The 14,056-nt window shown below is 33.3% G+C and overlaps 1 protein-coding gene across 2 annotated transcripts in view; it reads left to right on the top strand.

Moving 5' to 3' along the window:
• LOC127277427 (fat-like cadherin-related tumor suppressor homolog) overlaps window positions 1-14,056 on the top strand; it is a 307,324-nt gene that overhangs the window by 156,332 nt on the left and 136,936 nt on the right. For both annotated transcript variants that reach the window (XM_051298530.1, XM_051298529.1), the window contains exon 2: window positions 11,781-12,673. In XM_051298530.1, coding sequence (XP_051154487.1) covers window positions 11,871-12,673 — 803 coding nt within the window. In that variant the 5' untranslated portion in view covers window positions 11,781-11,870. The remainder of the gene's footprint in view (window positions 1-11,780; window positions 12,674-14,056) is intronic.

The following is a 14,056-nucleotide window of genomic DNA, read 5'->3' as shown; positions in this document are numbered from 1 at the left end:
TAGTGGACAAGACTTGCTAAAAAATCATTTTTCATTTAGGTAGAAAAATTGCATAAAAGATTATTATCAAGTGTTTTTTTTTAAATAGAGAAAGAAAAAAATTTCATTTTATGAGAAATGGTAGAAAAAGAAAAAAATGTATGATTTTATGCGAATAAAATTTTTTTTTGTAATTTAAAAAAAATATCATTTGTAAATGAATAGGCTTTTAGTAAAACTAACAAAATAAATAAAATAAAATGAAATAAAGAAAGAATGTTTAAAAACTTAAAAGAGAAGACTTGCTGCTGAGATTAAAGGATTGAATAAAAGTCTAAGAGAAATGTAGAGAGACGACCACCCGCGTCTCGATTCGCAGGAACAGGATCGTTCGTGCGGCTGAATCGAAGCAATTAATCGTATAGATGCCATTGTTAGGTGGATCCTTGGCATCGGCCTTGGGGACGGTATTAGCGAGCTTCTTTGCTTTCCTCGGAACCCATTCTCTTCAACCCTTTCTCTCTCTCTCTCTTTCTCACTCTTCTACACTTTCTTTTTATTACCATCTTGCTATTTATTGCCATCGTTTTCCGTTCAATATGGCCCCTATTGTACGTCTATCCAGTGAATAATTGCAATTATTTACAAAGATTGGTATTTCTGACGTGAGACTATAAGTATAGCTGCTTATTGGATTTTTCTTTTTTTTGTCGATCATAATTTTATTTTGACCATAAAGAATATTCTTTATTATTCAGACAAAAGCATAGGACACAAAAGGGGGATAGTTTTCTAAATTATTTATTATCAATTTCAAAAAACTGATTTTAAACATTTTCTTTTTTTTCTTTCCTTATTTGAAATATGACTAATTTTCATAGAAAGCAAAAAAAAAAAAAGAGAATAGTTTGGAATTTTAATTGATTTTTACATTTTTTTATTATTCTTTATTTTTATAAATATTTTTCAAGCTCATAGTACTATTTTTTATTCTTTCCTATTCATCTTTCTCTCTTTCTGACTTTTTACTTCATACTCTTCTGTTCTTTTAAACCGTTCGTCTCTTTAAAACCATTAATCTTGTTCACCAGTAGCCCTTCTTATCTCTATAAAATCTACCCCTTTAGCAGCATTTACGTCTCTTTAAGTTTTTTAAATCTCTCTCTCTCTCTCTCTCTCTCTCTCTCTCTCTCTCTCTCTCTCTCTCTCTCTCTCTCTCTCTCTCTCTCTCTCTCTCTCTCTCTCTCTCTCTCTCTCTCTCTCTCTCTCTCTCTCTCTCTCTCTCTCTCTCTCTCTCTCTCTCTCTCTCTCTCTCTCTCTCTCTCTCTCTCTCTCTCTCTCTCTCTCTCTCTCTCTCTCTCTCTCTCTCTCTCTCTCTCTCTCTCTCTCTCTCTCTCTCTCTCTCTCTCTCTCTCTCTCTCTCTCTCTCTCTCTCTCTCTCTCTCTCTCTCTCTCTCTCTCTCTCTCTCTCTCTCTCTCTCCCTTTGGTACATCTCTTTTTTGGATTTAAAACCTCTTTTTTATTATTTACCTTTTCGTCTTCGTTTCTTTCTTCTTCTTGATATTCTACTCATTAAATAATTTAGCATCTGCATTTCCTGTTTTCAAACATTTATTTATTAGATTCTTTAAATAGCCTTCGAGAATGCCAATTTTTAAAGTATTCTTAAATTTTTGAATTCTATTTAATTTACCAAATAATCTCAATTAATTAAAAGGCGTGATTTAATAGGAAACGCCTCCAAGTGGGACTATTTAATTTATAAACGCTTTTAGGTAGGCTTGGTTCAATAGATAATGTCTCCAAGTGGACGTGATTTAAAAAGAAACATCCCTTAGTAGGCGTGTTTTTATGTAGAACCACCTTTAAGTACGTTTAGTTTAAAAGATAACCTCTCCAAGTGGGCGTGTTTTTGATAGAAACGCCTCTAAGTGGGTGTGATTTAAAATTAATCGCTTGCAAGTAGGTGTGGTTTAATTGCGTACGCCTCAAAGTAGGCGCGGTTTAGATAAAAAAAAACACCCATAAGTAGGCGTGGTTTAAAAAGAAACGGCCCTAAGTGGGCCTGTTTTTTATAGATCCGCCTTAAAGTAGGCGTGGTTTGTTATGTGGCTCCTCCAAGCGGGCGTGTTTTTAAGTCGAAACGCCTCTAAATAGGCGTGATTTTATTGATAACTGCTACAAGTAGGCGTGCTTTTAGATACAAAAATCTGTAAGTAGGCGTGGTTTGGAAAATATGCCTTTAAGTAGACGTTCTTTTAAACGCATTGTCTAAAAGAAGGCGTGATTTTAAAGTAAAAATACCAAAAGCAGGCGGAATTTAGATAGTACCTCCTTTAAGTAGGCGTGATTTAATAGCGAACCCCTCCAAGTAGGCGTGTTTTAAATATAAACATCTACAAATAGGCGGGACTTAAATAGGAACACCTCTAAGTAGGCGTGATGTAAACAAAATTTTTTTAAATAGGAGTTGCTTAAAATTAATTTGCTTGCAATTAAACGTGATTTAAATGAAAAATTTTAAAACAGAGATAAATTTTTTTAAAAATGTCATCCTTCTATTATTTTCTGAATTAAAGAGTATTTTTTATACTTTGCGGCTAATGTATATTTATATTTTTTTTCTGTTATATTATAAGTGAATAGCAATTTTTGCTAATATTTTTCATATAATATCCAGTGGATGTAAAAAAAATGTTGGAAGATATAAAATTTAATATTTTTTGAACGTTAGTATTTTGTGATAGTAGTTGACAGTAAAATGGAAGCGACAGACACCTGTTGGGTGCAGCAGCCGCAGGTGAAATATAAATTTGATAATGGAAGCGGGGGCTTTGAGTGTAAAGATGTCAGGTAACCAGAGCGACGCTGCTCTGCAGAAGCTTTCAACGCTGGCTTTAAGGATAAATCTCGTTCTTCACCAGTGCGGATGCCGACATGTTTGAAACGAGAATGCACGACTGCTGCTCACTTCCGCCTTTTTTTAAATATATATAGATATATATATTTTCCAATATTACGATGTATTGTACTTTATTATGATGTAAATAGAACGACTGAAAATTAAATATCCCAGAATGTAAATAAACATCTCTCTCTCGCTTTATCTCTCACTCTTCCTCGAATAAAATGAGATATAAAGTGAAGCATTCTTTCTTTTAGGTAGTATATTAAAAAAGTGAATTTTTTTGTTATTACGAATAGAAAAAAAGAAAAAAAAACACATAAAAGCAAGTCCATTAAAAAATTAAGTTTATCAGTATGTGAAAAAAAATTATTATTAAAATTATTTTTTGAAAATGTAAGTTAAAAAAAATTCGAATTTATATTTTTTAACGATAATACGTTTTTTTATGATGGGTGTCAGTGAAGTAAATAAAATAAAATACCAGCACTTGTATATATATATATATATATATATATATATATATATATATTGAGAATATATTTGGACATTGGATATCAGTGAAAAAACGTAAAATGTTTAGCAAAATTTTTTTTTCTTTTAACTTCTTTTTTTCTGCAAAACAAAAAAAAAGGATTAGAATTTTCTACCTTTAAAATCAAACTCGTCTCTTCATTAAACTCAGTATCCAAGCAAGCAGTGTAAATAATGATTTGGACAAATAACCAAGTCTGATTGAACACAATGGATTCGAAAACTGTTTACCTATACCCAGTTCGGCACAATATCCACTGCAGTACTTGCTGTTGATTAATTCTAACTCTTACAATGCAAGAGAGAGAGAGAGAGAGAGAGAGACAAAATTCTCAATTCTCTTTTCTTAATTTTCACAAAATAACAAATTTTTATTTTTATTAATATACACAAAAATTCATTAACCAAAAATTAACACAAAAAAATACAAATAAAAAATTTTTTTTACAAAATCTTTTAATTACAATACAAAAAGAAAAAATAAATTATCTCAAAAAAAATTAACTAGAAAATTAAAGAAAGACGATTTATGCAAAAAAAAAAAAAAAAAAAATAGAAAATACATTGGAATATATTGAACGTTCCACATTCGTTAGTCCAGATTGCGCGCGGCATGTAAATAAAAAAAAAATAGAATGAAAGAAAAATCCGAGTTTAAAACTAGTTTCAAAAGCGTACCCCGATATAAATGTAAAAATACATGTAAAACGTGTGAATGTGTTTCTCCTCATATAAGTTGATGGTACAAGTGCGCGCAATTGCAATCGTACGCGAACCGTTCGTTCGTTCGTTCAGCGCTAGAAGATAATCACCATAACCTATCTTGTTAATAATTTCAAAGCCACTACCTAATTCCTATATCCGCAGTCAGGTCGAGAGTGTTATAAATCTTCAAGTATATCGGTTCTACATTTGCGCGCCGCACTAAACTGAAATCCAGACCTCGATCCAGAAAAAATTATATTTTCTCTTTTTGCTTCATTCTAAATAAAAATTTTCCTCTCAAAATTATTTTTATATAAATCTATACAGTTTATTAGAAAACATGCAAATATTCCAAAATTTTTAGTATTAAAAAAATTAAACTTTTTTTAAATATATTTTTACCAAATTTAAATTTTTAAAAACTGCAAATAGGCGTGGTTTAAAAGAAAACGCCCTATGTAGGCGGTATTTAGAGAAAAACGCCTCTAAATAGGCGTGGCTTTTACATATAACACCTTCAAGCAGATGGTCTTTAGATAGAAACACCTCTAAGTAGGCGTGGTTTTATAATGAACGCCATCAAATAGGCGTGTTTTAGATAGAAACGCTTCTAAATAGGCGTGGTTATAAATAAAATTGTCTAGAAGTAGGCGTGATTTTAAAGAAAACATCCTATGTAGGCAGTATTTAGATAAAAACGCCTTCAAGTAGATTTACTTTTAAAGATGACGCCTTCAAGTGGATGTCCCTTAGATAGAAACACCCATAAGAAGACGCAATTACAAATATAATTTCCTGAAAGTAGGCGTAGTTTAAAAAACCGCTATATGTAGGCGGAGTTTAAAATGAAATGCCTTTATGTAGGCGTGGTTATGAATAAATTTGTCTGAAAGTGGGTGTGGTTTAAAAGAAACCGCCGTATGTAGGAGGGATTTAAACTGAAACGCCTCCAAGTAGGCGTGATCTGATAGTTGACGCCTCCAAATGGGCGTGTTTTATGTAGAAACGCTTCTAAGTAGGCGTAGTTTTAAATTAATTATCTGACAGTAGACGTGGTTGGAATTTAAATATTAATTGCCAGTTAGTAGGTGTGGTTTTTTAGAAAACGCCTCCTAATGGGCGTGTTATAGATAAGAACGCCTATAAATAGGCGCGGTTATAAATAAATTTCTTGAGTTAATTGTGGTTTAAAGACGTTTCTAAATATAAGAATTTTTTTTAATTTTAATTAAATTTTCGATTTAATTTTTGAAAATACTTTTTTTTGCTGACCAATTTTAAAAAATTGACATTAATGGACGTTGTAGAATATTTATGAGATAGTTTTGTGTCCATACTATTCTTGTGCAAACGTTCTGCATTCCATTTGATATATAGAAGATATGTGGACAGCTACGTAAGTGCATCTTACGTACATATGTACCTGTGGGGCTTGTCCCGTATTACAACACTTCTTCCCTCTTTCTCTGGAGAATTTAACAATGTTGGTCTTGAACACGAACCCGGAAAACGGTGACATCCATTCAGACACCGGGGATACAACAACGGCAGCAGCATCAGTAGTATCTCGGGCTTCTTCTCTTTCGACGACTCACCTCACACACACACACACACACATATATATATATATATATATATATATATATATATATATATTGACAAACATTACCTGTCACGCCTCTCAGTCGTGTATTTCGCTATCCTGTTTCCTGCGCGTCCTTTCCATAATATTCACTGTGAGGATTTATATACATATATATATATATATATGCACACACAAGACTTTGAGTCCGATGAAGTATCGAGTGTCCGACTTTAAAGGTGGCTTGCTTCCTTTATGTAATAGTACAATGCCCCTCCTATTTTTTTTGTCCTACATGAAAGAAAGGAAACTAGGTTGGTTGTGTCCGGTGGATATATAAAAAAAAAAATTTGTAGAAGCAGGAAAATCCAATTAACTTTTTTTTGTTGGAAAAAATGAGGTTTTTAATTATAAGATATTAGGGAATTTATGTGAATTATTTTTTGTAGATGTATTTGAGATTGAATAATTTATTTAGTTATTTAAAACAAATTTAAATATAAAGGTTGTAGAAATTTGGATTGGTAATTTGAAACTATTTGTTCTAGAGATTCTTAGGTTTCTATGGTTATGTTAGGGTCAAGGTTGTTTTAGGTACGTTAAAGTTCAGGTGGGGTTAGAGATAGAAACGTTATAAAGTGGATTAGGTTTAAAGATTAATCGCTTGTGAGTAGATGTGCTTTCATAAAGCCACACCTTTAAATGGGAGTGTTTTAGCTTGAAACACCTCTAAGTAGGCGTGGCTTAATAGTTAACACCCTCAAATAGGGATATTTTAGATAGAAACGCCTTTAGGTAGGCGTGGTTTGATAGTTGACGCCTCTAATAAGCGTGTTTTTTAAGAAAGAAACGCCTCTTAGTAGGCGTGATTTAAAATCAACCTTCTCTAAGTAGGCGTGGTTTGATAGTTGACGCCTCTAATAAGCGTGTTTTTTTAAGAAAGAAACGCCTCTTAGTAGGCGTGATTTAAAATAAACCTTCTCTAAGTAGGCGTGGTTTGATAGTTGACGCCTCCCAATGGGCATGTTTTAGGTAGAAACGCTTTTAAATAGGCGTGGTTTAAAATGAATTGTCTGAGAGTAGGCGTGGTTGGAAAATAATTATCCCAAAAGTAAGTGGGATTAAAGTCGAAACTCCCCTACGTAGGTGTGGTTTAAAATTAATTTCCAAAGAGTAGGCTTGGTTTGATTAAAAAAAAACAAAAGTAAGAGGGGTTAAAATGAAAACTCCTCCAAGTAGGTGTGGTTTAAAAATTAATCACATGCGTAATTTATTTTTGTTATGTGTTTTGATAAAGAACTTCTCATAGTGGGCGTACTTTAAAAAGAAACGCCTCTAAGAATTCGAGAATATCATACAAAAGAAAATAGATCTCATAAAAAAATATTTTACAACCGGGAATGTCAACGCGTGTAATATGCACGAGACTTTATATGTATATAAGAACAAGACGGTAATGGTTTTACGATAACCTCTGTACGACTCGTTTACGGATTCTAACTCATCTCCCTCACCTATATTGCAATCCAAGAGAGATCAAAGAAAAGAAAAAGGAGAAAAAAGAATGACAAGCGCGCTTTCGCGAATACTGATCCAAGTTTCCTTCTATCTATATATATATATATATATATATATATATATATATATATATAGAGAGAGAGAGAGAGAGAGAGAGAAGGGTAAAGGTTGAATCGACATTGTTCTGGCATTTTCATTCATACTTTATCGTTATTACCTTTATTCCAAAGTTGCTTTTGAAAACGTATTTTGTTTAGCAATATCATATCGTATATATTCACCATCAGGTAATTCTCTTGGAAAACGAGGAAAAAAGAAGCTCCATTAGAAAGTTTTCGATGTTACGTTATTCGAATCATCTTTAACAACTTTGTTTTCCTTGCACCAATATCTGCTACCGTTTGATTCATTTTATGTTCAAACCGAGCGGGGAAAAATGATGTGCGAGCATATTTTATTTCCTCGAACATATATTTTTAAATATAAAGAGTGAGTGAGAGAAACATTTTATAATAAGCAAATTTCGTTATTACCAATTTTTTGGGATTTAAATTCAAAATAACAATTTTCCTATTTTCGGTATTTCTAAAATTAGAAAAAAAAATTTTTTTTTTGCCATAAAACGTTTTCTAGAAACAATTATTTAAAAGTTACGGAATTCGTAATACAGCAAATAAATTCTAATAAAAGTAGTCTAATAAAAAGTTTGATGCGTTAAACTAACAACACCCAAGCGAGGCTGTAGATTATCAAGTCGTATTAAACTAGTAGTAGTAGTAATGGTAGTAGTGGTAGTCAATGGAAAAAGTTATCGTTTGCTTTCCTGCTTCGGTGCTTATCTTTAGAAAGTCGTTTGAGAGCAAAATGCAACGTCAAGAGACTTTCATCCTTTTTTTGTATGTGTGTGGTGGTGGTGCTGTTCTCTTTTTTCGCGCATTGCAGGCAAATATTCATATATATATATATATATATATATATATATATATATATATATATATATATATATATATATATATATATATATACATATAGAAACAATCTTGTGAAAATTTACTCCGTTAAAAGACGTAACGACACCCATGAAGAAACCGGGCCCTAGTCTATTCCGGTACGCCCTCGAAATGATAACGTGCGTGCGTGCATTGCCTCTTTGCATAGACACACACAGACATAGTCTTTGAGTCTTTAGATTAAGATATCTTGCGCTATATCTATATAATAGTAGCATGGGTGGAGCTGGAATGAGATATAAACACACGTTGAGCTTTGTCTTCTCAACCTTTGTCCTCTTTATCCCACGCAATTTACTCTTTTTTTCAAATTTAGTCCAAATTAGCCTCTAAAGTTGATATTCTTTATTGAATTTCAATTATATTTAACAATTCTTAAAACAATTGATATCACTAGTTGCTAATCATATTCCACTTGGAAAAAATCCTCTGAAGATAATTTTAAAGTTTCTGTCTGAAATTCACCAGAATATTTCTGTAAGTATCTGCAATGCTTTAAAGTAAGCGTATTTTAGATCGAAACACCTTTCTGTAGGTGTGATTCTAAATGCGTTATCCAAAAGTAAGCGTGGATTGAAAGAAAACACTTTAAAGTAGGTGGGGCTAAAATAGGAACACCTTCAAGTGGACGTGGTTTAAAAGAAAACACCTGAAGAGTAGGTGGGATTCAGTCAGAAACAACTTCAAGTGGGCGTGGTTTCAAAGAAAAAACCATAAAAGTAGGCGCGGATAAGATATAAAACCTTTCAAGTGGGTGTGCCTTAGATAGAAACGCCTCTAAGTAGGCGTGGTTTGATAGTTGATGCCTTAAATAGGTGTGTTTTAGATAAAAATGCCTCTAAGTAGGCGAGCTTTTATAGTTGACGCCTCCAAGTGGGCGTGTTTTTATATAGAAACGCCTTTATGTACGCGTGATTTAATAGTTGACGCCCCAAAATGGGCGTGTTCTTTTAGATAGAACCGCCTATAAATTGGCGGGATTTAAGTTGTAACGCCTCTAAGTAGGTGTGACTAAAAAATAAAACCCCCCTAAGTAGATGAGATGTCTATTGTAACGCCTATAAGTAGGCGTGATTAAAAATAAAACGCCTCTAAGTAGGAGTGATGTAGAGAGAAACGCCTCTAAAAAGAAATATTTTGAAATTAATTGCTCTATAATTAGTAAATTTGAGAGGAAATCAGTTTCCCCAAATATAATAGAGGGTTATTGGAATTCTGCCAAAAATGGAGAAGTTTTTTTTGAGATTTCGATAATAATTTTTCGACAGAACACAGAACTATCAGAAAGATCTTTATGATCAAAATCAGATACGCACGTAATTCACCTAAAGCCACTAATAGGACGATTTGAATGTGTCGCTTGGGTTGCCACTTTTGGATAACTGGAATTCGATTCAGGAAATATGAACTGGTAGAATATATCGTATAGCTCTCTGTCTCTCTCTCTCTCTCTCGTTTCTCTATAACTTGCAACGAGAAACGAAACCAGTACGCAATGTCACTGGATGAGATTTCCAGAACAATGCATCGAGTTTCGGGCAGGTATTGTGCATCAGGAAAGCATCGCCGCTGCCATTCAACATTTCGATATATCGTCGATTCGAGTACTCGAAATCCGGTCGTCCAACTGCCAACTCTGATTCCTATTCGTAATAAATCACACACACATCGAATCCTGTCGGTCGTTGAAATTTTTTTTTTTGTTTTTTAACCGTGACTTTCTCTCTTTCTCTCTCTTGTTAAAGGTTCCAGGTCGTCGTCATCGTCGTTGTTGTGCTTGAAATATCGACCTTGCACTAAATCATGGCAAAAAAATAATAATAAAAAAAAAATTTCAGAACATCCGTCAGATTCTATAGAATTTATGTCTAATAAATTACTTTTTTTTGTGGGTCTAGTCATTTTTTTTTTAGTAAATCATGTTTCAGGATTCGCATAAATGGATTTATGCTCTCTTTTTTGTGAATTCAAATAAAATGAAATGACAAATTTATATTCAAATAAAAGTGATAAAATTGTTTTGAATGAAATCTGCAAAAAAAATAATATAGATATGCAATTTTCTAAAGTCAGAAAATTTAAAACATTTGAATCTATGATTATAAGTCTTTTGAAATTTTCTCACGACAATGAAATATTTATATGGAAGAAAAGATAATGAGGAAAGAGAGAAACGGCAGTTTTGTTGAAAGACACGAAAGCAACCGACTTTCCTGCGAATTTTCTCAAAGTTCGTCCCACCCTTCTCCACACCCTCTCTAAAACAACCTGTTGCTTCCGTAACCATTTTCTTGGATTGATCCCACAAGTAAACACACACACACACATACACACAATTTCGAAAAAGCGAGAGAGATTCGGACAACCGATAACCAATAATGGAAATACTGACGAGTAAATACTCTCGATAGTAGATTAAATACAAATTGCTGTTATATAGTCTGATCACGTTCTATAAACACATATTCGATTATGGACAATTATAGCGATTATTTGATGCGGGTAAATTATTATTATTATACTCAGGCATAATTTGTATTCCTTCTAATATCTTCTTAATTGAATGATTGATGAATTCTGATAATAATGTAAAATTGTCAAACATTGAAATAGAAGGTTAATATTGTAATATATATTGTTGATCAGGATTTATATTAACATTTTGCGAAAGACTTTAGAACAAAACATTACATATAAATAAGAATAAAAATTCGATTAAATATGACTTAATTAATGTTTGGATTTACAATAAATATTTTAACATTCAATTTATTCACCTACATTATCTGAGAATAGGCGTGATTTAAAAGAATACACCTCAAAAATAGGCGGGAAAAAGTTAGAAACGTTATAAAGTGGATTTCGTTTAAAAATTAATTGTTTGTGAGTAGGCGTGGTTTTATAAATCCCCGCCTCCAAATAGGCGTGTATTAGATTAAAACGCTTTTAAGTAAGCCTGATTTGATATTTTACGCCCTCGAAAGGGCCTGTTTTTAGATAAAAACGCCTCCAAGTAGGCGTGGTTTGATAGTTAACGCTTTTCTATGGGCGTATTTTTAGATAGATACGCCTTTAGGTAGGCGTGGTTTGATAGTTAACGTTTAAAAATGGGCATGTTTATGATGGAAACGTCTCTAGGTAGGCGTGAATTTTAAAAAATCCTTCAAGTAGGCGTGGTTTGATAGTTAACATCTCTAAGTGGGCGTGTTATAGATAAAAATGCGTCTAAGTAGGCGTGTCTTAAAAAATAAATCTTCTCTAAGTAGACGTGGTTCGATAGTTGACGCCTCGAAATAGGCGTGTTATAGATAATAGAAACTCCTCTAAGTAGGCGTGGTTTGATAGATAACGCATCCAAATAGGCGTGTTTTAGATAGAAAAGCGTTTAAGTAGTCGTTTTTTTTAATAAATTACCTGAATTTTAAATCAATAACTTAATATTAAACAAAAATCAAATATCAAACAATAAGTAATAATTTATTTTCTCTCTGTACAAAAAATATTGGCAATTTAATAAATGGTGAAAAATTTTTTTTCTTGTTTCAGATGGTGTTAAGATCGTAGATCTGGAGTCGTCACGAGAAGCGATAAAGCTGAAGAGCTTATCAAAGATGTCAATGAGAATGAGCTAGCAAAATGAGAGAAATGAAGCAGCACCTGCTGCTCTCGTGGCCATGGTTCTGGCTTTGGCTATTGTCAGTCACAGCCGGTACTCCGTCATCCATCGACGGATCATTTGAAACGACACCAATACCAACACCACCATTACCAATCATTACATCGACTATAATTTCACCTACAACAACAACAACAACAACAACAACAATAGTACCGCCTATCACCACAGATTCAACAATACCTTTTGAAGATTTTCGTTTCACTGAAATTAATTATAATGTTTCAATTTTGGAAAATTCAATTGGTAAAACATATGTTGTGCCAGAACAAAAAATGGGTATCCAAATTTTCCAACAACAACAAGAAACGGTGGGCGATATTAAATATCGTATAGTTGGTGGTGATAAGGACAAATTTTTTAAGGCTGAAGAACGTATTATTGGTGATTTTTGTTTTTTATTAATTCGGACTAGAACCGGTAATGTTGATGTGTTAAATCGTGAACGTAATGATAGATATATATTGGAAGTGCGCGCCACATCGACTAGAAGGGACAAGAATAAAATAACAGTTTTAGAAGCTGATACAACAGTTACTGTTTCAGTACTCGATACAAATGATTTAAATCCTCTATTCTATCCCACTGAGTATGAGGCAACAGTTACAGAAGATACACCATTACATCGTAGTATCTTAAAAGTAACAGCCGAAGACGCTGATTTTGGTAGAAATGGAGAAATTTATTATAGCTTCGCCGAAGAAACTGATCAATTTGCTATACATCCTGTTAGTGGAGTTATTACACTCACGAGGCCTTTGAGGTAAGGATACAGTCACAAAATTTTGAACTTTAAATATTAAATTCAAGCATTACCTATTTTTTAATTTCGGTCCATGTTTTTTTTTCATTTACCAAAAGTTTATTCTTGAAAAAATTTCCCAAAAGGAGATCCCTGGAGATTCGGTTGGAATTTCTAAATGTAAAATACTACCGAAAATACTTATCGACAACTCTGAACTATACATAGAAACAACTCAAAGTAGGTGTGGTTTTAAATAATAGGCGTGGTTTAAAAGAAAACACCTCAAAAGTAGGCTGAATTAAGATAAAAACTCCTTAAAGTGGGCGTGTTTAAATATCAGTCAGTAGGCGTGGTTTGATAAATAACTTCCCCAAGTGGGCGTCCCGAGTAGAAATTTGTAATGGCGCTAGGATGGAAGCGCTAGATGCCATGTTACCGCTTATGGAGTCTCGCGCCGCGAGCTAGCCCCATTAAAAATTTCTACTCGGGGTGTTTTAGATAGAAACACCCCTAAGTAGACGTACTTCTAATTACATGATCTGAGAATAGGCGTGATTTAAATTAAAGCACTTATAAGTATGCGGGATTTAAATTGAAACGCCTTAAAGTGGGCGTGTTTTAAGTAGAAACAACTCTAAGTGGGTGTAGTTTGATAAATAACGCCCCCAAGTAGATATTTAGATTGAAACACCCTTAGGTAGGAGTAGTTATAAATAAAATTGCCTCTAAATTGACGTGATTTAAAAGAAATCATCCTATTTAGGCGTTATTTATATCAAATCGCACATAAGTAGGCGTGGTTTTACAGGTAACGCCCCTAAGTGGGCGTTCTTTAAATAGAAGATGTCTCTTGGTTGGCGTGGTAATCAATTACTTAAAAATAGGTGTAATTTAAAAGATAACGTTTTAAAAGTAGGCGTGATTAAAATAGAAACGCCTTAAAGTGGATATGTATTATGTAAAAACACCTGTAAGTAGGCGTGGTTTGGTAAATAGCACCACCAAGTGGGCGCATTTTAGATAGAAACACTTTTAAATAAGCGGGATTTTTATAGGAAAGACTCTAAGTAAGCGTGTTTTTATATGAAAACGCCTTCAAGTAGGCGTGGTTTTAAAGAAAACGCCTATAAATAGGTGGGATTTGGGTAGGAATTCCTCTAAGTAGGCGTGACTTAAAGCTAAACGACTGCAAGTAGGTATTGTTTAATGGAGAACGCCTCTAGTAGGCGTGACTTTAGATTGATGCACCTCAAAATAGGCGGGGTTTCGATAGAAACGCCTCTAATAAGGCGTGGTTTAAAAGAAAACTCCTATAAGAAGGCGTGGTTTAAAGGGAAACGCCTCCTAGTAGGCGGGATTTTGCAATGCCTCTCAGTAGGAGTTGTTTAAAATTAATCCCCT

The sequence above is a fragment of the Leptopilina boulardi genome, unplaced genomic scaffold, assembly GCF_019393585.1.
Source record: "Leptopilina boulardi isolate dan_hultmark-lab unplaced genomic scaffold, ZJU_Lbou_2.1 LbouV2_167, whole genome shotgun sequence".
Taxonomy (NCBI): Eukaryota; Metazoa; Arthropoda; class Insecta; order Hymenoptera; family Figitidae; genus Leptopilina; species Leptopilina boulardi.
Note: the sequence above shows the minus strand (reverse complement) of the source record. Positions and strands in the feature narration are given on the sequence as shown.